The sequence below is a fragment of the Hyperoodon ampullatus genome (genome assembly GCF_949752795.1).
Source record: "Hyperoodon ampullatus genome assembly, chromosome: 2".
In the NCBI taxonomy this organism is placed as follows: domain Eukaryota; kingdom Metazoa; phylum Chordata; class Mammalia; order Artiodactyla; family Ziphiidae; genus Hyperoodon; species Hyperoodon ampullatus.
Genome location: NC_136915.1, coordinates 163,912,984 through 163,939,814, shown reverse-complemented (window position 1 = coordinate 163,939,814; position 26,831 = coordinate 163,912,984). Strand labels below are relative to the sequence as shown.

Below are 26,831 nucleotides of genomic sequence, written 5' to 3'. Positions count from 1 at the left end.
CAAGGGAAAAGCAACAGATAATATACAAGGGGATCCCCATAAGGTTAACAGCTGATCTTTCAGCAGAAACTCTGCAAGCCAGAAGGGAGTGGCAGGACATATTAAAAGTGATGAAAGGGAAAAACTTACAACCAAGATGACTATCCCCAGCAACGATCTGATTCCGATTTGACAGAGAAATTAAAACCCTTACAGACAACCAAAAACAGAGAATTCAGCACCATCAAACCAGCTTTACAACAAATGCTAAAGGAACTTCTCTAGGCAGGAAACACAAGAGAAGGAAAAGACCTACAATAACAAACCCAAAACAATTAAGAAAATGGTCATAGGAACATAAATATTGATAATTACCTTAAATGTAAATGGATTAAATGCTCCAACCAAAAGTCATACACTGGCTGAATGGACACAAAAAGAAGACCCGTATATATGCTGTCTACAAGAGACCCACTTCAGACCTAGGGACACATACAGACGGAGAGTGAGGGGATGGAAAAAAGATATTCCATGCAAATGAAAATCAAAAGAGAGCTGTAGTAGCAATTCTCATATTAGACAAAATAGACTTTAAAATAAAGACTATTACAAGAGACAAAGAAGGACACTACATAATGATCAAGGGATCAATCCAAAAAGAAGATATAACAATTGTAAATACTTACGCACCCAACAGAGGAGCACCTCAATAAGAAAGGCAAATGCTAACAGCCATAAAAGGGGAAATTGAAAGTAACACAAAAATATTAGAGGACTTTAACACCCCACTTTCACCAATGGACAGATCAACCAAAATTAAAATAAATTATGAAACACAAGCTTTAAATAACACATTAGACAAGATGGACTTAATTGATATTTATAGGACATTCCATCCCCAAACAACAGAATACACTTTCTTCTCAAGTGCTCATGCAACATTCTCCAAGATATATCATGTCTTGGGTCACAAATCAAGCCTTCGTAAATTTAAGAAAATTGATATAATATCAAGTACCTTTTCTGACCACAACGCTATCAGACGAGATATTAATTACAGGAAGAAAACTGTAAAAAATACAAACAAAAGGAGGCTAAATAATACGCTACTAAGTAACCAAGTGGTCACTGAAGAAATCAAAGAGGAAATCAAAAAAATACCTTGAAACACGTTGGCCAAAAACCTATGGGATGCAGCAAAAGCAGTTCTAAGAGGGAAGTTTAGAACAATAAAATCCTACCTCAAGAAACAAGTAAAATCTCACATAAACAACCTAAGCTTACACCTAAAGCAATTAGAGAAAGAAGAACAAAAAAAAACCAAAGTTAGCAGAAGGAAAGCATAAATATCAGATCAGAGGTCAGTGAAAAAGAAATGAAGAAAATAACAGCAAAGGTCAATAAAACTAAAAGCTGGTTCTTTGAGAAGATAAACAAAATTGATAAACCATTAGACAGACTCATCAAGAAAAAAAGGGAGAATATTCATATCAACAGAATTAGAAATGAAATAGGAGAAGTAACAACTGACACTGCAGAAATACAAAGGATCATGAGAGATTACTACAAGCAACTATATGCCAATAAAATGGACAACCTGGAAGCAATGGACAAATTCTTAGAATAGCACAACCTTCCGAGACTGAACCAGGAAGAAATAGAAAATATAAACAGACCAATCACAGGCACTGAAATTGAAACTGTGATTAAAAATCTTCCAAAAACAAAAGCGCAGGACCAGATGGCTTCACAGGCGAACTCCATCATTTACAGAAGAGCTAACACCTATCCTTCTCAAACTCTTCGAAAATATAGCAGAGGGAGAAACACTCCCAAACTCATTCTACGAGGCCACCATCAACCTGATACCACAACGAGATGAAGATGTCACAAAAAAAGAAAATTATAGGGCTTCCTTGGTGGCGCAGTGGTCGAGAGTCCGCCTGCCGATGCAGGGGACGCGGGTTTGTGCCCCGGTCCGGGAAGATCCCACATGCCACGGAGCAGCTGGGCCCGTGAGCCATGGCCACTGAGCCTGTGCGTCCGGAGCCTGTGCTCCGCAACGGGAGAGGCCACAACAGTGAGAGGCCCGCGTACCGCAAAAAAAAAAAAAAAAAAAAAAAACTACAGGGCAATATCACTGATGAACATATATGCAAAAATCCTCACCAAACTACTAGCAAACAGAATCCAACAGCACATTAAAAGAATCATACACCATGACCAACTGGGGTTTATCCCAGGAGTGTAAGGATTCTTCAATATACAAAAATCAATCGATGTGATACACCATATTAACAAACTGAAGGAGAAAAAACATATGATAATCTCAGGAGATGTAGAAAAAGCTTCTGACAAAATTCAACACCCAATTATGATAAAAACTCTCCAGAAAGTAGGCAAAGAGGGAAACTACCTCAACATAATAAAGGCCATATATGAGAAACCCACAGCCAACATCATTCTCAATGGTGAAAAACTGAAACCATTTCCACTAAGATCAGGAACAAGACAAGGTTGCCCACTCTCACCACTATTATTCAACAGAGTTTTGGAAGTTTTAGCCACAGCAATCAGAGAAGAAAAAGAAATAAAAGGAATCCAAATTGGAAAAGAAGAAGGAAAGCTGTCACTGTTTGCAGATGACATGACACTATATATAGGGAATCCTAAAGATGCTACCAGAAAATTACTAGAGCTAATCAATGAATCTGGTAAAGTAGCAGGGTACAAAATTAATGCACAGAAATCTCTTGCATTCCTATACATTAATGATGAAAAATCTGAAAGAGAAATTAAGGAAACACTCCCATTTACCACTGCAACAAAAAGAATAAAATACCTAGGAATAAATTTACCTAAGGAGACAAATGACCTATATGCAGAAAACTATAAGACACTGATGAAAGAAATTAAAGATGATACCAACAGATGGAGAGATATACCATGTTCTTGGACTGGAAGAATCAACATTGTGAAAATGAATATACTACCCAAAACCATCTACAGATTCAATGCAATCCCTATCAAACTACCAATGGCATTTTTCACAGAACTAGAACAAAAAACTTAACAATCTGTATAGAAACACAAAAGATCCCAAATAGCCAAAGCAATCTTGAGAAAGAAAAACGGAGCTGGAGGAATCAGGCTCCCGGACTTCAGACTATACTACAAGGCTACAGTAATCAAGACAGTACGGTACTGGCACAAAAACAGAAATAAAGATCAATGGAACAGGACAGGAAGACCAGAGAGAAAGCCACGCACATATGGTCAGCTTATTTTTGATAAGGAGGCAAGAGTATACAACGGAGAAAAGACAGCCTTTTCAATAAGTGGTGCTGGGAAAACTGGACAGCTACATGTAAAAGAATGACATTAGAACACTCCCTAGCACCATACACAAAAATAAACTCAGAATGGATTAAAGACCTAAATGTAAGGCCAGACACTATAAAACTCTTAGAGGAAAACATAGGCAGAACACTCTATGACATACATCACAGCAAGATCCTTTTTGACCCACCTCCTAGAGAAATGGAAATAAAAACAAAAATAAACAAATGCGACCTAATGAAACTAAAAGGCTTTTGCACAGCGAAGGAAACCATAAAAAAGACAAAAAGACACCCCTCAGAATGGGAGAAAATATTTGCAAATGAAGCAACTGACAAAGGATTAATCTCCAAAATATACAAGCAGCTCATGCAGCTCAATATCAATAAAACAAACAACCCAATCCAAAAATGGGCAGAAGACCTAAACAGACATTTCTCCAAAGAAGATATACAGACTGTCAACAAACACATGAAAGGATGCTCAACATCACTAATCATTAGAGAAATGGAAATCAAAACTACAATGAGGGGCTTCCCTGGTGGCGCGGTGGTTGAGAGTCCGCCTGCCGATGCAGGGGACACGGGTTCGTGCCCCGGTCCGGGAGGATCCCACGTGCCGTGGAGCGGCTGGGCCCGTGAGCCATGGCCACTGAGCCTGCGCGTCTGGAGCCTGTGCTCCACAACGGGAGAGGCCACAGGGTGAGAGGCCCGCATACCACAAAAAAAAAAAAAAAAAAAAAACCTACAATGAGGTATCACTTCGCACCAGTCAGAACGGCCATCATCAATAAATCTACAAACAATATATGCTGTAGAGGGTGTGGAGAAAAGGGAACCCTCTTGCATTTTTGTTGGGAATGTAAATTGATACAGTCACTATGGAGAACAATATGGAGGTTCCTTAAAAAACTAAAAATAGAATTACCATATGACCCAGCAATCCCACTACTGGGCGTATACCCTGAGAAAACCATAATTCAAAAAGAGCCGTGCACCACAATGTTCATTGCAGCTCTATTTACAATAGACAGGACATGGAAGCAACCTAAGTGTCCATTGAGAGATAAATGGGTAAAGAAGATGTGGCACATATATACAAATGGAATATTACTCAGACATAAAAAGAAACGAAATTGAGTTATTTGTAGTGAGGTGGATGGACCTAGAGTCTGTCATACAGAGTGAAGTAAGTCACAAAGAGAAAAACAAGTACCGTATGCTAACACATATATATGGAATCTAAAAAATCGTTCTGAAGAACCTAGGGGCAGGACAGGAAAAAAGACGCAGACATAGAGAATGGATTTGAGGACACGGGGAGGGGGAAGGGTAAGCTGGGACAAAGTGAGAGAGTGGCATGGACATATATACACTACCAAATGTAAAATAGATAGCTAGTGGGAAGCAGCTGCATAGCACAGGGAGATCAGCTCAGTGCTTTGCAACCACCTAGAGGGGTGGGATAGGGAGGGTGGGAGGGAAACGCAAGAGGGAGGGGATATGGGGATATATTTATACGTATAGCTGATTCACTTTGTTATACAGCAGAACCTAACACAACATTGTAAAGCAATTATACTCCAATAAAGATATTAAAAAAAAAAAGAATGAAGAAAAAAAGAATCCAAATTGAGGGACATTCTACAAAATACCTGCCAAGTATCCCTCAAAACTGTCAAGGTCATCAAGAACAAGTCTGAGAAACTCTCACAGTCAAGAGGTGCCTAAGGAGATGCGATGACTAAATGTAACCTAGGATCCCGGTGGGATCTTCGGACAGAAAGAGGATACTAGGTAAAAACTAAGTAAATCTGGAAAAAGTATAGATGTCAGTTAATAGTAACGTGTCAATATTGGTTCTTTATGTGTAATAAATGTAAGATACATACTAATGTAAGATGTTAATAACAGGAGAAACTGGGTGCAGGGTATATGGGAACTCTCTGTACTATCTTCACAATTTTTCTCTAAATCTAAAACTGTTATAAAAATTAAGTTTACTTTTTTTAAAAAGGAAGAAAAACAAAAATCAAGAACTGCCAGAATGTCTGAAGCCCTCTTTTTTCCCTCCTCCTTCACATCATCTTATATTTTCACAGGAGGTAACACCCATCCTTTGTGTTTTTCTGTTTCCTTGCTTTTCATACAAATTGTACATCGGTAAGTATCCTTAAACAATATGTTGTTATTTTGTATAAATGAAATTGTACAAATTTTTATATAAATGAAATAATATATATAAATGAAATGTATCATTTGTATTTTTTATATAAATGAAATTTTTATATAAATGAAATTGTATCATTTGTATTTTTAAGTTAGCTGCTTATTTTCACTTATGATATATTTGTGAGATTTACCCATGTTGGTATACGTAGCTGCAACTCATTTATTTTCATGGCTGGATAATACTCCATTGGGTAACTATAACACCTGTATACTTCTAGCCTCCTATTAACATGTTGGGTTGCTTCCAGGTTTTGCTACTACCAACAATGCTGCTACAAATATTCTTGTGTATAGATGTAAGAATTCCTATATAATAAATACTTAAAAGTGGAATTGCTTGGTGATAAAGCATGTATATTTTCAACTTTACTATATAATATCAGATTGTTTTACAGAAGTCATCATATCAGTTTAGATTGCCATCAACAACAAGTTAAGTTTTCCAAATTTTGCTCCTTGGAAACTAGGAGATCAATAGAGGCACTTTGTTTTTTTCTCTCAGTATTTAAAGTGTATATGATTAAAAAATAAAATATTAACTATTTCATATTTATAATAAAAAATGGTGATAGACGCCAAATTGTGGTATGTTAAAAATCACCATAGGTCTAAACTTATCCTGGGAGATTAACTTGCTCAAAATAGAGCTTTTTTGAGCAAAATACATCTGTTTGCACGTATTTGAACTTGGTATAAAAGTGAAGAAAGTCTTGGCATATCCCTGCTGAAAAGGTGCCATGTTCTGTTCGTTAACTGGCCTTAATCTGAGAAACTACTAGACTTTAGGTTTAATTACATTCCTTAGAAAGAAACAAAGAAAGAAAAAAATACATATATATGTGTGTATATATATATATATATTTTCTGTAAAACAAGACCTCAATCTCGCCTCCAAAGATATATAAAGAAATTAAGCTTGTATTTTACTTTTCCTTCAAAAACTTCAATTCAAACCCTACCAGTATATCTAGAAGAGCATTTGAAATGTAAAATTCATCACTCTTGCATTTAAAATTCCTTTCATGTAAAATCTACAGTTCTGTAGAGAAAGAGTAAATAACAACCCTCTCAATACTATAAATTAGTGCATTCTGCTAGTATGAGTTATATAAGTGCTGAAGACCCTACCTTAAGGTTGCTACTAATCATCCTCCCATGTCTTGGATGGGGCTGCCACTCTATATGAATTTGTCTGCTGTTAACCTAGGCAGCTCACTGTAGCAAAGAGCAAAAGGAAGGAAAAGAAACAAATTTTAAAGTTTCTTCTTGAATGGGGAGATAGAGGGATATGTGGGGAAAAAAACTAGGATGCTTCCTATTAGGCAAAGCTCAATGGTAGGTAGGAAACTATGTCTAATGTTATATTTCAAGCCAATCAAAAAGCCCAGTAACTGCTATTCAAGTAGTGTCACTGGGCTCTGACAGTGAATTCTATGCATAAAATCACCTGATAACAAACTTCAGTGGACTTCGTCAAGAAGCTGAAACCACAGTGCCTTCCGGATGGCTCCATTTCACAGCAGAACCTGCTGTTTGGGCTTCCCAGTTTGCATTTCTGTGGGGCCCTTCTCAGAAGAGCACTGAACATGTTATCTTTTTCTTTCTTTCTTTTTTTTTTTTTTTTTTTTTTGCGGTACGCGGGCCTCTCACTGCTGTGGCCTCTCCGGTTGCGGAGCACAGGCTCCGGACGCGCAGGCTCAGCGGCCATGGCTCATGGGCCCAGCCGCTCCGCGGCACGTGGGATCCTCCCGGACCGGGGCACGAACCTGTGTCCCCTGCATCGGCAGGTGGACTCTCAACCACTGCACCACCAGGAAGCCCTGAACATGTTATCGTAATCCCCATATACCCTACTTTGTTCATCATGGCTGTGGGTGCCATAACAGGCCACAACACATGGCTGCCCAGACCTGGAAACTATGAATGAAATAAGAATTCTCCAATTCTGCTTAGGTAAGTATACCTACTTATGTAAATATTCCTTGTGAAGTTCACCCTCTTCTGTATTAAGGCGTATGTGAGAAATCACTTGACGGACAAGGTTGTTCAAAAGGTATTTACATAGAAACCAAAAAGGACTCCTTTATACAAAGTGAGTGTGTTTTCCCTATTCTAACCATTGCCAGGGCTCCTTTTATTCAACCATGAAAAAGAACAGATTTTGAAAACCTTTAAGGCCTATGAAATAGCAAATAAGAGAAAGACTTAAATGTCATATTAACCTGAGTTCAAGTTACAGATCCATCCATCGTCATCTATGTAACCCTCAGTAAGTTACTTAACCTCTCCATCCTTACTTTTCTCCACTGTTGGAATAAGTGGAAAGTCTGGAGTTGACACCAGATCTGTCTTCAAAGCCTGTTCTTTTAACCACCACACTGGCCTGCTCCAGACACCTTAAATAGCACCTTGCATGGGGGAACTCACTATATCTCTGCAGGCTGATTGATTTATCTTCAGGTGTACCTTATTCAATCAATGACAGCTAAAGCTAAACTCCAAGGCACAGGAGAAATAGCTTTCTTCACTAAGTTTTACACACGCTCAATAGTTGGGTCTGAAACAAAGGAGCATTCCCTTCAAAAAATGATGAAACTGGTAAATATATTCTGTTCACAGTACAGAAAACCACCCTTCAGTGCAGACGCCATACTTCAGGTTAGCCAGTTGTCTTAAAAGCAAATACGCCACCAAAGCAGGAAAGTCTACTGTTTTCAAAGATGACACAAAATTTTAAGGTATGAAATTTTAATTGGCTAGTTCAGCAAAATTTTATATTCTCCTGAGAGGATAATAAGGTCTATGTATCTAAATATTTTGAGTTAGGAATTGCAGTTATTTTCCCATATTATAGAAAGTTTTACCACACTTCTGGAAACAGGGGTTTAGATTACCTGGCTAAGAGGTACCAGATTAGAACCATAAAGAAGAGGTTCAGCCATAGTACAATCAATATTCATAGGAAGTATGGCAATCTAGAGATGGCATGACTTGACTAAGAACACTGAAATTCAAAACTATGTATAGCCAAACAAAACACATCTGAAAGTTACATATGGCCCTTTCACCAGAATTTGCAAATCCTACTTCAGAGAACAGGAGATAATGCCACCCCCTCCACTGCCCCTCAGAGTTATCCTACAAGCAAAACTGACAACAATTTTGAAGGCTGAGATAGCCTCTGCAAGTCAGGCTTCAGTGCTTTCTCTGTCAAGTCAGCCGTCCCCTGCTTGGCTTTTAAGTGCTGAGCCATGTCCCACCCTACAGAGCCAGGCAGAGTCTTCTGTACTCTCAGACCACCAGGCTAATCTCTGTACTGTGCCATATGCATGCTAGTCCCACCATCCTTGGCTCATCCCTTCCATGACCTCAAATGGCTTCACCCTTCCTAGGCCAAGCCAAATCTAACCTATCTTTGATTTTGTTCATTTGTGTGTGTGTGTTTATTTTTTTTAATCCATGCAAAGAGCACCGAAGAGGGATGAATGAACTCAAACTACTTTGGTGGGGGTAGGAAAGGCTTCATAGAGAGGTGCCTATGTGTGCAGGGTATAGAAGGAAGAATGAATGGCTGCCAAGTGGAGGAGTGGGGAAGACCATTCTAGGCAGAGGGAAGAGCATGTGCAAAGTCTTGAAAGAGTCCTGAAAGCCATGGCAGGCTTGTAGAGAAAACAGGCTGGAGAAGGCTATAGTCAGAAGGAGAAGACACTTGTTTGCCTCACTGAGGTATAGGACTTGATCCTGGAGACAAAAGGATCTGATTTTGGTCAAGGCCCCTAGTCAAGCCCATATCTTCCATGGAGTCTGCTCTTGCCATGCAAGTATCTCCTTCCTCCACATTCCTACAGCTCTTGACAACCTTGCCACACAATCAGGTGTTATTACTCACAGCTCTGAGGGCAGAAGCCCCTTTATTTTTTTTTAACTTCTGTATCCTAAAAACGCCTCAGAGTGTCAAGCAAGTAAATGCTCCGTAAATTCCCAGGACTGATTGATTCAAATTCCTCTAGGGGGTGGATTAAGCAAACCAGGTTCTAGAGGTAAGAGTAGGGAAACCTCTAAATCAAAGTCACTACAGACCTTACTGTTGGCCACGAGTGACAGGATCCAGGACAACAAAAGTTAACTTCAAAAGCAACCACCCTTGACTTCCATGAACTTGGACTCCTTTCCCTTTCTGCCCAGCTTTGCCCCACTACCCAAGCTGAGATTCACTCCTACTCCCCTTGGGAATACTGGGCCAAAGGGAAGGTAACAGCACATCTCTGGTTCTGAACATACCCCATTAACTGGGAGGGCAGGGGACAATCAATGCATTGAGCAAATGCATCTGGTCCTGAAATGAGAGAGTGTGTCTGCTCCTGTGCTTAAATGCCAAGTTGCAGGAGGTTACCATAGCAACTCCAGCAGGGTGCTGCAGTGGGCAGCTTTGCACAGAGGTGCAGAAAAGCCATTCTTTAACATCTGGGCTTTTGCTGTGCACATTGGACCCTAGTAGCCAAATCATGGTTTTAGGCCCTGCTTTGGGATTCTGCAAAAAACGAACTGGAATTTTGAATACCTGTTAGCCCAATCTTTTTTTTTTCATGTACCACACATGTCCCTCTTCATGCACAGTAAACACTGCATGTAGAGCCCAAAATAGGCTCTTTAGAAACAAATAATTCCCTATACTCATTCTTACACAGGACAATGAACAGATTGTACTTGCACATCAGCATGACTTCAACACAAAATTTACATCCACCGAATAACCCAGCAATTACACATTTTAATCAACAGCGTATCCACAATGTCAGCATTCCCAGCCAGTCCCCAGTTTTTATTGTGTTATTAGTACATTTTTAACGCAAAACTAAATAATGCCATCAAGGCTGTAGGTTGGGCTTAATGGGGTCTACTGAGCTGTACTCCAGGAACTGTGAACCAACTTTTCAAAGGACCAGGCAATTTTTGAAATTGTTTTTCCATAGGGGCTGGAGAGTGGGGGTTTACTCATCCACTTCTTAATGTTTTATGTCTCATAAGGAAAGAGCATGAAGAGGATGTGAAATAGCATTCCATTTGTGGTTTCAACCTACATACGGCCATCAGGAAGCCATGTCCCTACAAAGTGAACTTTAATTGGTCGGGCAGTCAATAGATGAAACAGCTTCCTGGACATTCTCACTTTTTTTTCGTGGATCTAGAAACTTACTTGTGGTTATATTTTAATTCTCTCCTGGGCAAAATAAGAATGATTTATAGCAGCACTAAAGAAATGGATCGCATGGTGGGCGTGCACAGCAGGGTGAGATGGATCTGCACATGGAGAAGTAAAGGAAATTTTGGTCAACAAAGTCACATGAACCTGTGGTACTTGGCAAGATGCTGGAGCAGGACTACAGTATCTTTGCAGCTTGGAAGTGAAAAAAGAGGGGTGGATTAGAAGTGATGCAGAAGTGTCAGTATCTGAAGGAGTTTTGTGGCCTAAGGAAATTAAAATAGGGATACCAAGAGAGAGATGTAAATAAATAAACAAAGGAAGGAAGAGCTTCTTGGCCAGGGAGGCTATTCTTTGAGCAGGAATGCCTATCTATCTAAGGGAGCTGGAGAACAAAGATGCCAGTGTTAACAGACTACAGTTGGATGATTTGTTCATCCAAGGAATTGGAGATGTGGAGGTGTCTGTAAGGAGGTGTCTGTTACATGTAAGCATGGAGGTAAGACTTGGTCCATCCTGGTGTCAGGATGGACACCAGGGGTGTAGGAAACTTCTGTTCTGAAAGAAGGCCAGAGAGTATCAGCAACCTGGTGACAGAAAAAGAGCTCTCAGTGAGTGAATACTGGAGATTCAGCCAGTGCAATCTGGCCTGCACATACCTGGCTAGGTGGGCACTGGATACCTATTTCTAACTCCCCCAGGGGATGCTGTGGGTGGGGATGGGGGCCCAGGGGGTGTGAAGCAAAGAACTGAGCATGTGGCCTAGGAGTGCGAAAAGGGCTTCTGGGAGGTGAGCTGGGAACTGCCAAGAAGTGCCCTGTCAACGTGCTTCTGAATGAAAGCTGGGAGGTCAAGGCTGGGAAAGGTTTCAGAGAGACTCCTGCAACCTGTTCCTTTGGGGCAGGGCGGCTGAGGGGAGGTGGAAGGCCCAGCTTTGAGGCGCCAGTCTGCAAGTCGGTATGGAGAATGGTCTGGGAATGGGGCGGATCCAGGGAGGTAGGAGTGGGGGAGGGGAGGTCGCCGGCGAGTGGGTGTGGAGAGCGAGCCCGAGTTGGGGGGTGAGGGCGCCGGGCCAGCGCCTCGACCTCCCCCGGGACTCACCCAGCACGAAGTAAGGCAGCTCCGTGTTCTCCAGGTCGTCCACCACGACCATTTCTCCCGGGAAGTCGTTGCGTACCGAGAAGAGGAGCTTGGGCTCGGAGGCCGAGGGGCTGTGCATGATACTCAGGTCGTTCTCGCGCAGGAAAGGCAGCGCCGACACCGTGATGCTCTTGAGCTTGCACTCCAGCTCCTTGGAAGGATCCACGTCGCCCGCGGCCGTGGCCAGCACCGCCGCCGGCCCCCAGCAGCAGGCGAGCAGGGCGCAGAGCCCGGCTAAAGCCATCTTGAGCCCCGGCCGCCTTCCTCCCGGCGCCGCGAAGGTGGGGGAGGCAGCGAGCGGGAGGGAGCGAGCGAGCGAGCGCGGGAGGCGGGGGACGTTGGGGAGGAGATGTGGAGCCGGGAAAGCTCTGGTCCCCGGAATGAGATGCCGCTTGCCTGGTGCAGGGCTTAAGCGCTGATGCCTGGAGAGCCCGCGCTCTTTGTTTCCCGGAGCTGCTTATCTGGGGAAGGGAAAAGGGGGTGGGGGGAGGTGGGGAGTGGAGAAAAGGAGAAGGAAGGACGTCGGAGGAAAGAGGAAGGGAGCTGAAGATTCTAGGGAATCAGGTCAGCCCCCAGTAGGCTGCAGGTGCTGCCGCCTTTCTCCTCCTTTGCATCCCTCAGCAGGAGCACGCTCCTGGCTATAAACTACCTGCACAGCTTTTTTTTTTTTTTTTTTTTTTAACCGTTTTTGCAATGCAAAATATCCCCTCTCGCATTATCTTCCAGATGCCTTGGGAAGGGCGCACACCCCTTATAAGGTGCTTCCTCAGAGCAGGTGATGGGGGTCTCTAGATCCAAATACGCCCCCAGTTATTTTGTAGATGTAGGTGGTCCCATTCTTGTCTTCTTTACCCACTAAAATTGGATTTGTATATTGGATAAGCGTGTGCTGGTATAAATGCACGTGTGTATTATTACTCAGCACTAACTTTGCAGAAATATTTAAAGGAAATATTCTGTATGTAGATATACATAGATGGTATGAATAACAAAGAAAAAAGCCAGTGTACTGCATACAGTTAAGCAGGAGACCCGAACTTTTATTTGCAATTTCTCTCTGCCTCTTCTGTTTCATTTCTGTTACAAACGTTATCTATGATAAGCAATATAAAGATAATTTGGGGCATGCTATAATTGAGAGAAAAAGTAGAGCTAGCTCAAAGAAATGTTGAGCTTTTAGTTTTAAAGAATCCAGTAAACAGAACAGAGCTGGAAGAAAATTTGAGAAAAACAAAGTTTCTAAGCACCCTTAACAAATGGAAAAGGAATAAAAGAATATCCTTGGGCATGGGCCAAGTCAATCCCAGCCTAATCAAGAGTAAAGCAGGGTAGATAACAGCAACAACATCAACAACAAAAACCCATATAAATTTTCTTTCCATTAGTGCTGGACAGTGACACCTTAACAAAATAACGACAGGAAACTGTGATAGAAAAGTGATGCTTGTATGTGCTGGTATCTGATGATTAATTGAACTTTCACACGATAACCTATAACTTACTTCAAAAGTTTGCCAAAACTACACAACACTGTAAATCAACTATACTTCAATTTTTAAAAAGTTTGCCCTTCCAACATCATTTATTCAGTGCTGACTTAAATACTAGGTGCTGTAAGACTGTGTTATAAATAACTCCTAATCTCTAGGAATTTAATGTACCACCCTCTTCAAAGAGGACCCCCACTTTAGAAACAATTTCATTCTCATTCTAGCTGGTGTCAATTTATTGGCATATGTGAATGTATGTCCTTTAAAAGAATTTTTAAAAGCTTTTGCCATATATTTCACAAGGTTACTCTAGTTGATGAATGGGAATAGAGAAAATGAGACATATTTAAGGTCATGTTTAAGGAGTGAAAGGCCTGCTTACCAGAAAAGAGAACAAAAATACTTTATTACAAGTTAAGTTTTTGTTTTTTTAATTTGACATATCTGAGAACTAACCCAGAGATATATTACCATGTAGCACTGCAAAGTACTGCAAAAACCATTTATCAGCTAATGACCTTTCTAAAACTCATCTTCATAGGAGATACTGCAGGAGAGAAAGACCCCATGATACTTTTTTTGCCTACTCTCTCTAGCATAAAAAAGCAGTATTAACTTAGTTACTCAACGTTTACCATTGAAAAATCAGAGCGCATAACAAGAAAATACACTTAGTCTTAGAATGTGAGAAATGGCATGAAGCTACCAGATCATCTATTAGTCCAGTCTCTCATTTAATAGATGAGGAAGTTGAGGACAGTGAAATACCGAGGTGTTTTACCCAAGATCAATATGCCAACAAGGGGTGGGGGAGCTAAGGCCACAAACAAGATTTCTTTGCCTAGGGCTTTCTTCACTACACAGTTATGGGACATCTAGGTGTACCCATGGATAGTCGTTGGACTTAATGGCCCCCAGTAATTCATTCAATAAACATCTGCATACCTACCATATGCTGTGCACTAGACTAAGCATCGGCAGATTCTAGGAAAAATATTGTTCCTGCTTTTGAGTAGCATATAATCTATTATTGTTTTGAAATCTTTCTCCCCAATTTTCTGATGTGTCTTGAGTCATTTTAGAAAACCCGAGTGAACCATTTGATGTTGATTTGCTAATAAGTCAATATCTACTTTGCCTATCTGTAGTCATTTTTACATGCTTACATTTTACCTGCTTTCTTATTCACAGTTACAAGAAAAAGAGTACATGGATCAAATGTCCATTTAAAAGTCTATATTGAGGGTCCCCTGGTGATGCAGTGGTTAAGAATCCGCCTGCCATTGCAGGGGACACGGGGTTCGAGCCCTGGTCCAGGAAGATCCCACATGCCGCGGAGAAACTAAGCCCAAGCGCCACAACTACTGAGCTCACATGCCACAACTACTGAAGCCCGCGTGCCTAGAACCCGTGCTCCACAACAAGAGAAGCCACCGCAATGAGAAGCCTGTGCACCGCAAGGAAGAGTAGCCCCTGCTTGCCGCAAATAGAGAAAGCCCGTGCACAGCAACGAAGACCCAACGCAGCCAAAAATAAATAAATAAATAAAATTTTAAAAGTATATATATGTATATAGATAGATAGATAGATAGATAGATAGATACGATCAAGTTACTTTAAAAAAAAGTGTATACTGAGTTGGAAAAACTTGGAATTGGTGTCTTAAGCCTTTAAAGACCTCCTTCTCTGTGGAAGGGTCGAGCAAGAAGACTATGCAAATAAAAAGAGATAATATATTGCCAGGGCACTGGATTCCTGTAAACATGCATACACTGTCACATGGCCTTCTTTTAGGGAATTAAGTACCTAGAGATGGGGGAGTGAGTGAAGTTCGCAGAAACTAGACCATCTATTCTGTACGATGTTTTACATTTAAATGGGGCTAGGAGAAATTTGTGTGCATCTACATAATTACCTTTCTGTACAGGCAACATGATGTAGTGAGACAACAGACTTGAAGTCAAGTCTCAACTCCATAATTTACTTATTTGGAGATGAGCCTGGACCATTCTCATCTTCATTGTCCCCCTCAATAAAATGGGGCCTGTGATCTCTGCCCGTCGCACAGGCCACAGATAATATAAGTACAAGTACTTATACTTGTTTTCTCCTGAGGTCCAAATTCCTATATTCCAGTACCAACGGCCTTGCTCCTTGACCCTTATAATAGCTTGTGAATGCTTTCCCTGCTCTTAACCTATTCTTTAGACAACTACCAGATTGATCTTTGTGAAATCTTGCTTTCCTCATGCCATTCTAAAGTTTTTCTCTCCCTACAGGATAAAGTTCGAACACCATAGTTTCGAAATTCAAACCCTCTTCCAAGTTTCATATGATTTATTCTCTTAGATGTATTGCTTACTACACTATCCCCTTCCCCTCCCCCCACAACACACACACACATCCCCATCGAATTAAAGCCCGTTCTCCATGTTCACTCCTCCCACACCATTCTGTCCACCTGGAGCGCACCACTCAGTGTTCTCCAGATTGTCCCTTCTCTGCAGGCAAATCTCAGGCCTTATCGATGTAGTGAGACTTTCCATCACTCCCTTCTCTCATAGCTCCTCTCACAGAGCCCTTACCCACACACACACACCACATTAGGAGGCCAAGGGTCATATCCCAATACAGTGTGTTGCATTCAACATTCTTATTAGAAAAATAGAAACAATAATACATGCTTTTTAGAATAGGTGTGAGAAGGAAATGAGAGTATGTATATAAAGAATTTAACGTTTTAGGCATTTAGTTGGTGCTCAGTAATGATATTTTGCCATTATCAGCTCTTCAATTATTTCAGAAAGAAAATAGGCTTCTTTCATGAGACTTTCATGAGTTTTTTTTTCCCATGTAGTAGCCAAAAGCAAACTAAATGATTTATGCTCTTTGGTGTATTTCCAGGATAAATGATTGTCTATATCCACCAAAAGAAGGAAGATCATTCATAGCAGGTTTACTCATAATAGACAAAAATGGAAGCAACCCAAATATGCATCAGTAGGAGAATGGGTAAATAGCATTTAGTCATGTGATGGAATACTACACAGCAGTAAAAAAAAATAAACATTCAACTACGTGGGTGAATCTCGCAGACATAATAAGTGAATGAAACCAGACACAGAAGAGTGTATAAGAGCCTACATTTATGAACTTCAAGACCAGGTAACATTAATCTTTGGTGCTAGAAGTCAGAATAGTGGTTATCTGTATGAGGAGGGGAGTTTTGACTGAGAATGTCAGGACGAGCTTCCTGGAAATGCTGTGGGTGGTGGTCACATGGATGCATATTTAGGGGAAAATTTATCAAACTGTACACTTGTGGAATTTTGTGATGTCTATTATACCTCAATAAAGTGTTTTTTTACATGGCTTAGGACTCCATAGGAGAAGAAAGCAGAGGCAAGTTTTTCTTTTTACAAGTTGTTTTCTTATTTCCCAACTCTATACCCCCTTTACTTCTCCTTTAGAGGTTTTGGAAATTTTATCTTTCTTTCCATCGAGATTGGTAATCATTTATGCAACTACTTTCATTCACCCACTTCTTTCTACTGTTTTTATGAGAGTCTTAACGTTTGGCGTCTTGTCATCTGGAACAAGTTCAGGGGGCCTCTGTCTCTAGGAAGCACAGGAGTAAATAACTCAGGAGTTGGACAGCAGCAGATTTAGACTTTCACTGGATATTATTTTACTTAGTAAACTATCATTATTTTTTACTTAGATATTTTATCCTGAGGACTCTTCTCTGACATGTTTTGTTAGCTTAGGCAAACAGATACCTACAGTATGGAGAGGTAAGGTCAAACCTATATAAGATACAGAGGAGGGAATGGAGGTGAAAGAGATGGGTGGGGCTCAGGGTGTATATGTGAGGAATATTTCTAATTTTCCCCATTTATTCAGAACATCTGGCTCCCTGATGCTTTTTAGATAATCCTGATATATATATTATTTTGGCATTCATTAAGCCTCTGCATACTTTCCTTTTTCCTAGTTCTTTACAAAAATAATCTTTAATGTTGCTCTCTATTTTTAAAATAAACTAAATTGAAACACTTCTCTCCCTTTTTGACTCTGTATTTTCCTCTCCATATTTCCCCCATCATACAAGTTAGTATGAACCCCTCACATTCCTTTGCCAGCTCCCACCCCCAGCTCTTCTGTTGAATTGGATTCTTTCTTCAACTATTACTCTCCCATGCTCTGCCAAATTTTAGTGTAGTATGCTAGTTAGCTGGGCATAATTCAGTTTTGCATCCTCATTAGGACTTTAAGAATATATTTCACACTCTTTGATTCAAAGTTAATATTTTCTTTCTTTACTCTTTCCTCCCCACCTCCCCATCTCTCCCTGTCTCTATCTCTGTCTCTTTCTTTCTTCCTCTTTCTCTCCTCTCAATTCACGGGCTCAGCAACAGCACCTGCTTCACAGAAACAAGGCTGTTCCTGTTCTGATTTCTCTAGTCTTCCTTTAAAAACCAAGTGGAGATTCACAATCCCTCTTCCTGATACACACTGAAGTGAAAGGAGGCATGCAGAAGGAAACCACCACGGGCAAAACAATTCATTCTTTTGGAAGTAGGACAATTTTTTTCCCCTAAATTTCTCCCCAGAAACCTGAACCTGAAGTTCTTCTCTTTGCGTTTGTCTTTACAATCCTGGTTTGGGGACAGAATGTTTCTTGATTTAGCTGTTCAGAGTATCTAAATCTGTTTCTCTCTGTACTCACTGAGTCCCTGCCATCTTTTGCCTCTCTCTCCTGTATCTCTGGGGGGTGGGGTGGTGTGTGTGTGTGTGTGTGTGTGTGTGTGAGAGAGAGAGAGAGAGAGAGAATATGCTGTGAGATAAGTATTCTCACCTGGGGACTCATTTCTAATTAAGCAATTCAGGACCAAGACCAAGAGGCTAAAATGCACAAAACAGAATAAAACCTCAGATTAGAAGGAAAATGGCTCAAATGGGTCCCTATCTCTGCTAGTTCTAGTTAAGCAAGCAAACAAAATGGTCTGGGACAAATTAGTATCTTAGGAAGATTAGAAGAAAATGTAATTAGCTCCCAAGTTTCTTCCTGTTTCCTCAGCCTTCTTTCACTCTCCAACTCCCCAGTCGTGAATTTATCCAAGCCTCCCTGATCCACACCAAAAAAAGTCCCTACTGCAAAGCTGGGAGGGTTAACAGAGCTGGTAGCCCCGCCAGTCAGCTAACCAAAGGAGACAGCCGGTGAGGCCCCGAGCCCGCCCCTAGCCGAGCCGCCCAGCCAATGGGAGCTTGTGGAGAGTGTGGCGCTGCGTCCCATTGGCTGCCTACCTAAGTGCATAAGAAAGAAAGAGAGAGGCAGGCAGGGGAGCATTGTTATCTTAAGACACTCAGCTGGTGCTTGAGTCTGCAGGTGAAACTGCCTAGGTACGGAGCTCGGAGTCGGAGCAGAGACACGCCGGGCTGCAGCCTGGGATGGAATCCGCCCGTCTCGGAAGCTGCTCTGCCCGCGGCTGGTCGGGCAGCCCGTTCGCTGAGCTCGGAGGATCCCGTTAGCACTTGCCCAGGGATGTGCACCTGCCGTGCGCGGCGAGCGCCTGGGCAGGTCTGCAGGCATACGAGGGAGCGGTGAAGCAGGAGGAAGTGTCTCTACCCATGTGCAAGGCAGTGATTCCGGGAGAGAGACAGGGTGAGTGAGTCTCTTTAGAGTTGGAAGGAAGGCACGATCTTGGTTTTCTCTTCGGAGGAGGGACAGAGGACTCGCCGGGTCGGGTTTGGTGCTTTCCTTCCTTCTCCACCCGCGTGCGCCCCGGCCCAGCGTCGAAGCTCCACTTCAAACATGCTGTGGGTGCCGGGCATCCTTGCTGCTCAGCTGGAAGGCAGCAGGCAAGTGGTCTGACGGCGGCGGCGGCGGCGGCGGCAGCAGCAGCAAAGCGGGGAGCAAGGAATTTGAAAAGAGACATCGGCTCCCTTTCACACGCTGAGGGGGAGGCATTCACGTTTCCCCAAATGAGAAGGAGCCACGAGAAATCATGAAGTAAAAACTTTGGAAAGCTGCCACTGGAGATGTTGCACAAAATTCTGGAATCTTTCAGGAGTCTCCTCCCAATCGGTGGAGGTTTGGGGAGCAGCTGATACAGCAAGGAGGGCTCTTGCAAGGATTCAAGGTAACAGTGCAGGGTTTTGGTGGTTTTTCTCCATCCCCCTTTCGTTATATTTTTGGTGTGTCTCTTGGTAAGGGGATCGTTTTGCCCTCCTACAACCCTCTTGCCCTGGTGCCTGGCAGTTGCAGGCAGAGGGAATGATCCCCCCCCACTCTTAGTTTCTGTCTTGTGGAGCTGAGCAGTGGACTTTGGGTTTAGCTACAGATCGTCCTATTATTGCCTCCTGGTGTTGCACGGCTGCCGCACGACTTGGGCACTCTGCCTGACCTATATTGCTTTTGCCTGGTTTAAGTCCTCAAAGTTAGTGCAACTCACATTAGCTTCAGAAAATCCAATCGGACTGCATAATTGCAGAAGATGACAAGGACTTCTGCATGCCCAGCAGTTGCTGGACTGAACTGTACACGGTTCACTATGTTTGGGATGGAGGTTGTGATACATGATAACACATGTTCACAGGTATTCACATGTTCCTAGAGCTATATTCACATGTCCATAGAGCTCCCTGGTATGTCTCTAGAGGCCTGTCTCTTCCTCCCATGCACGTGCAGCCAAGAAAAAAAAAAAAAAAACATTGAAGAGTGAACCCTGTGTGTTGCAAATAGTCTCCCCGGGTGGTAGCAGAAACCCCATTGATTGAGTTGAACCTGGCAGTGCGCTGGAGACACTGGGGAGAGCATTGCTGTGCTGGAAGGAGGGACACACTGAGATTATCTGGTGATCTCTCTCTCTCCCTGGTTCTGTGATCATCTGGGTACACAGTCTAATGCTGCCTATGGTATGTGTGTGTGTATATATATGTGTGTGCCTGTGCTCACAGCTGTATGCAGGAAGCAGGCTGCCGCTAGAAGAAGCATGCTTGTGCAGCTCTCTGCCCAGGCCCCAGATGCCTGGAGTGTTCCTTCCTAGTAGAAACATGAACTTGGGAGCTGCTCTTCCAGCCCAGAGGAGTTTTCTCTTCACTAAGCAGTCCCTCTGCATGGTACATATTTATCCAGAGTATATAGACCTAAGCCAAATATGAACTAATAATCAAGCAAATGCTCTGTAACATGATTGAACAGACCCTTCCATAAGGAACTGTGTGTGTGCTCTTCCTAGCTCTGGGAGTCAGGTGTCCCGAGCAGGAGCAAATGTTTTGTTAAAAGGATAGCAATTATAACAAGCCAGGCTTCTAGCTGTGTAATCTGAGCTTTATCCAGCAGGGACAATGATCTGTCAGCACAGACCAATCTGGAGGATAAAAGGTGTATTGTAAGTCAAGTATGTCTGCCTCTGTCCTTCTCCAGACATGTGCATGTTGAAGGGACACTCTTTCTGACCATGCCTCCTGGAATACAGGGCAATGCCAGTATTAACCAAGCAGCTAAAGTATTTTACAAAATCCCCTGGGGGGCAGTCTGATGACATCAGGCAACAGCAAAGTGATGTTCGAGTTTGTGTGTTTTCCCTCTTGACTTTACACAGTTATGTGTATGTTATTTGTTTAAGGCAGGACCCTCTGGAGTTCCCTCCCATCCAGAATAAGTTGCTTTGCAGCACCGGGGGCATGACCAAGCAATGCTGACACAATGATCCTGAAACCTTATCAATATCATAGCTGTTGCTATACATATATATACCTTCTTTTTAGCTGCTGCCTACTCTGGGGAAAGATGCATGCTTTGCTTCTTTGAGGAGCGATATGATTTGAGCTGGTACAGATACTGTGAAATGTTTGAGGGAAAGGAAGCAAATGTCAGACCATGGTCTTCCCTGTTGGAGGGCAACTGGCACCAAAGGGTTTAACAGCTATTCTGCAGCCATGGAGAAGACAGAAGCATCCCTGACTCTTGCTTCTCCCTCCTCACCAAAAATGGGGCTGGCTTTATCTCCCAGAATGGAGTGCTGTGTGCTGCAGTATGGCCACAAGAAAGGAGAAAAGGAGGGAAGGGCTGGGGAGGGAGGAGGGTTCCTGCTCTGCTAGCATTGGGCCAGACTCATGGGTGGGGAGCATCTTCCCCATTTAGGCCCTTAAGATCATCCTCTGGGTTTTCCTTTCTGGCCTCCTAACAGGTTGTTTACTGAGCAAGGCCAGAGGGCAAAGAACATCCCTGTATCATCAACTCCTTCTGATGCCCTTTCCCAAGACACAGGCCAGCCGCTGGGGAGTGTCGCACAAAAAACATCCCCTCTGAGCCGGTGCTTCAAAGTCCCTCCCCAGCTCACAAACAAGAGGTAATCAGAAGGGACTGGAGACATCTGCGTGGGCACTTTCTGCTGAGTGGAATGCTTAGTGTTGAGAGTTCCCAGTTAGTGTTTTGTTTTCCCCACTGTGCTGTGTATTTTGGGTGATTCAACTCTTTCCCTTAGATAATAAGACCTTGTATACATTTTATAATTGCATACTCTTCCAAAGGGTTGGGAGCATTTTAGGAAGCTCATCCCATTAATCCTCACACGCCTTATAGCCTCATTTATCTTTGATTACCCTAAGAAGGAGACTAGAATGAGTTTAGCCTCCTTCTTGGAAAAAGGAGGGCAGAGGACCTTGGAAAGATGAACTGTTTTACTCTGGGTCACACAGCATTTAAGGGAACCTATGGAGTAGGGTGTGGGTCTCATCATTCCCAAACCAACCCCAGCCTCTCGTGACTCCTCCTAAGGAATGGGTTAATCTTAGTAACTGTGATTTGATTCAGCTGTTCTGTACTTGACAGGAATGGGAGATTGCAGTGACATAGGCTTTGCCTCTGGCTCCGACCTAAGGGCTGTGAGGGATAAAAGTCTTATAAGACTTTGTCTTTGCCCTCAATGATCTTACATTCTAGTTAGGAAAATAGGCTTACATCTGGGAAAAAGGTAAATGACACCATACATTCTAAACAGCAGTTCAATACAAGAGACTCTTGAGGCTGACCTAATTAATCTACGGTTGATTTGTATAGATAATAGAGCTATCAGTATTCCAAGGAAGGAGAATTTGAGTTGTGCCATGGGAGATAGGGTGGGATTTGTTTGGAGAGGGAGAAATGGGAAAAAGATTCCAGTTGACAGAGAGGCTAACTGCAGCACAGCTGAGAAGGCTGGAAACTTCAAGGCTTGCATGTTTCCTTGGGGTTTGCCCTAAACCACTTCTCCAGTTGGATCCTGGAAACGGCTTACACCTGGGTTAATTACTTGAAGCATGTATTGGCCTAGAGGAAGCTGCCCTCAGATCAGGCAGAGGGCTTTGAAATGTTGGACATCTCATTAGGCACCGAAAATTACCTAAGCCTTCTACCCACCCTCGAGCCTAATCCATATATTATGGGAAAAATAGTGCTCAAGGTCAGGGAGCTTAACAACATATCAAAAATTTTGGAGAAAGATATTGGGGGAAAGTAGGCAAATTTCAAGAGAACACGAGAAAATCTTCTCATATATTTTTTTTAGACTCAGAATCTCCTAAGAGAGAGCCTTGATTTCCCTTCATTTCCTGTTTCCCCACCCAAATATCCCGATTGGGGTTTACTTGGAGCCAGCAAAATGCCAAAGCCCTCAGGCATTTAGCATTGAGGAGAAGATTTTCAGTCTTAAGATTCTTGGCGTGCCCATGTACAAAACCTCTCATCTCCCCTCCTTTTCCTTTTTAATAAAACATATGCTGTAGCAGTCACAAAGGAGGAGACCACAAAAGCAGAAGGGGCGGGCGCGGTATTGCCCGCAGCTGTACCAAGAGGTACTCTGATTGCTCAGCTGAACAGCAGAGCCGGGAGGTAGTCTGCCAGCCTGGGCAGTACCAAGGGAGGACCAAGGGCTGCATGGCACCAGGAGAGGGCTTTGACTGGTCAGCCACACACATTTGCTACAACAGTGAGCCTTGTTTCCCAGAGAAAAGGTCAAGGGAAAACATAGGTCCTGTGAGAGGACTGGTGAAACCCTATTCCTTGGTCTTCACTTGATTTGAGACATCTATTCGCTCTACCTGTCATTGGTTGCTTGGGTGGCCCCTTCTGACATGGACAAAATTCCGGTGGGGCACTGAGATTGGAATGACTTGCCTAAAGTCATGCCATCATTGCTCTCAGGTCAAGAGGAAAATCCCCAAGAACATGGTCTGTTTGATTGCTTCGCCCCAGGAGTTCATTCTGAGGACAAGTCCTGAGGGATATGGATTTTCTCTTGAAAATTCTCCCCAGGTCTTGTTGTCACCTTTGTTTCCTATGTTAAATGACCCTGCAGCTGGTGGGTGGGTCTGAAGCATTTTTTCTTTATTATTCACAAGTATCTGCTGCCACGTTTGGGGGCTAAGGTAGAGGTCCAGGCCCATGGGCGTGTGTGTGGCTAGTGATTGTAGGCTAAAGCCTCTTCCATTTGGGAGTGAAGAGAGAGACAACTCAGTTATACTTCAGACTGTGGGCAGCGTTGGATGGGTTTTATCTGACCAATGGGTCTCATCTGATCTCTCTGGAAACTGTCACTCTGCCATGCAGATGGAAGTAAAGTTGAGGAACATCATTATAGCATGGAATCCTCAACAGCCAGTTCCGTCATTCCTTTTACTGAAGCTCACATGAAATGCAAATATACCTGGAATGCTGGATTGAGCGAAGGGTGGGCAATCTGATACCTCATGGGACTGAGCGCTGCCTCACACTGTACTATTCATATGGTGGCCACTGGCTACATGTAGCTCTTGGAGCACTTGGATTGCATGTTGTCAGTGTAAAAATACACACTGAATTTTGAAGACTTGGCTTAAAGGAAAAGAATGTCAACTATCTCAGCACTGTTTCTTTTAATATTGATTACACGTTAAGATGATAATATTCTGGATCTATTGGGTTAAATAAAATATATTAAGATTAGTTTCACCCATTTCCTTTTACTTTCTAATGTGGCTATTAGAAAAGTTAAAATTATATATGTGGCTCTCATTCTATTTCTTTTGGGCAGTGCTGGTCTAATCCTGCAGAGTAGTGACAGCGAATGTGGAGAAAGGACAGAGGCTTGAAACAAGAGGAGCCAGAAACATACAGAGAGAGAACATGGAGGGAGGGATTGTGAGTAGCCCAGAGAGTGTCTGGTCATGTATTTCTGAAATCGAAAGCCAAGGAGGGCACAGATAGCTTAAGTTGGCTTATTTGATGGAGACCTTATCAACAGTGACTCAGCCCACCCTAAGCATTTGTGGAGCATTGCCGCTCCCAGTTCACATGCAAACAATCATCAGGTAGGAGGCCTGGGGATTTTACCCTAATATTTTTGTGTTTCTGCCTGACAGTAGAAATAACCAAGTTAATTATCTTTAGGGTCTCACTCCGAAGTCTGAGGACACAGCAATTGGGATTAGCTGGGTCCGTTTGACTTTCAAATCTCTTCCTTCTCATGTCTACCATATTATCATCTTTTCTTGGGAGAGTTCTCCTTCAAACCAGTCATGTTGATGGTGTGATGGGGAGAAAGAAAAGTCACTGCTATATGTTAGAGATTCTTCTGTGGACCTATCAGTAAGAAGAACGGGGAGAAGACATCATGATTGAATTTTATTTCATAAATATGGATTTGAACTCTATAATTCACTTATCACTGTGATCTTATTATTACCACTTGTTGCAATAAGGTTTGGCCACAACTGGAACTCCTCATATTTGATCAGCATGCTATAGTTTACAAAATGCTTTACAAGCTTTCTCTCACCTGATTTTCACAACACCCCTGTGGGGTGGTTAATATCTCCATTCAAAATTTTCCATGATCTGCTCCCAAACTACCTTTATTACTTTATTTTCTGATCCGTCTCTTTGTATGAACTTCACTCAATCTTGCTTAATCAAACTGGTCTACTTAACTGTTCTTTGGTGTTCACTATGTAAAGTAGGGATCGTTACTCATTTAGCCTCAGTTTTATCATCTCTAAAAAAATGATAATGCCCCATCTCTTGATCCGCTGTTCTAAATATTAAATGAGATAAAATACATAAGCAGCCAAACACAATTCCAGGCACATGATAGATGCTCAACAGTTGTCAACATCCTTTCATACAAAACATCCTTCACTTTGATGATCGCCAAGATTAAAATGTCCAAAGGTGAACTCATTATGTACCCATTTCACACATAAAATGATTCCCCTCTCCAAATTCTCTGCTTTGGTTAATGGGACAACCAATCGCCCAGCGACAAAATTAAGAAATACAGTTGTCCTGGGCTCTGCTTTCTCTCACACAGCCCCTCACATCCAATCAATCCCCAATGACAAGCTCTACCTCCTGATGATTTCTCAAAGCCATCCTCCCTCCCCTCCCTCCCCTCCCCCTCCCTCCCCTCCCTCCCCCTCCCCTCCCCCTCCCTCCCCCTTCCCCTCCCCCTCCCTCCCCTCCCCCTCCCTCCCCTCCCTCCCCCTTCCCCTCCCTCCCCTCCCTCCCCTCCCTCCCCCTCCCCTCCCTCCCCCCTCCCCTCCCTCCCCCTTCCCCTCCCTCCCCCTTCCCCCCTCCCCCCCTCCCTCGTCAGCTCTCACCCCTCTCACTTGGACTTTCCCAGTACTTGGTCTCCCTGTCTCCTCTTTTGAGGGCTAGCCAACCCAGCCTCCTCGTTGCAGCTGGGGTGATCTTTCAAAACGGTAAATTTGATTATGCTCCTTCCTTTACTGTGGTTCTGCAATGACTCCTCACTACTGTCAGAATAAAACCCAAGTTTCTTAGCATCACGAGCTGGTCCGGCAGCTTCTCCTTGCATCTCTCCATTTCCCCCTGCTCACCCGAGCTACTTAAACTACAGGCAGTTCCCTCAGTATTCCGAGGCTGTTAGATGTGCTATGTTGCTTTTCTGGAGAACCTTCCCTTGCCCTGTTCTCTGTTTCCTGAGGGTTATCGAGCTTTAAGACTGTAAGGGTGCTCTCCTCTGTGAAGTCTCCCTGAGACTCTGGGAAGGAATTAATTGTCTCGTCCTTTACACCCCTGCACAACTCACTCAGACTCTGTTTTTGTACTATAGCCACCACATTGTAGTCATTTGTTTATATGGCCCTGTCCTGCACTCAGAGGCAGGGTTGGATTGGGGTTCTCAGACATATTTGTCAGGAACTATTTATTCAGTATATTATGAATATGTGCCAGGTACTTTTCTTAGGCATTGGATATTCTACAGTGAACAGCAGATAAAAGCCCTGCCATCAGGATGCTTATATTCTAGAGGGTAGACAGGAGGATAATTATAATAATGATTATTATTGACATAGCTGATAATAATAGTACTTTAAGTACACTTTAGTAGTACTTATGTGTCTGGCATTATACTGAAGGCTTTACATACATTAACTCATTTCCTTCACATAAAGATTCTATAA

The 26,831-nt window shown here is 42.7% G+C and overlaps 1 protein-coding gene across 2 annotated transcripts in view; it reads right to left on the bottom strand.

Annotated features, from left to right (window-relative positions):
• Window positions 1-12,136, bottom strand: part of ASTN1 (astrotactin 1) — a gene marked incomplete at both ends in the record, with an annotated part of 333,141 nt that extends 321,005 nt beyond the window's left edge. For both annotated transcript variants that reach the window (XM_079698361.1, XM_079698362.1), the window contains one exon: window positions 11,854-12,136. In XM_079698361.1, the coding sequence (XP_079554487.1) occupies window positions 11,854-12,136 (283 nt within the window). The remainder of the gene's footprint in view (window positions 1-11,853) is intronic.
• Between the last annotated feature and the right edge of the window lie 14,695 nt (window positions 12,137-26,831).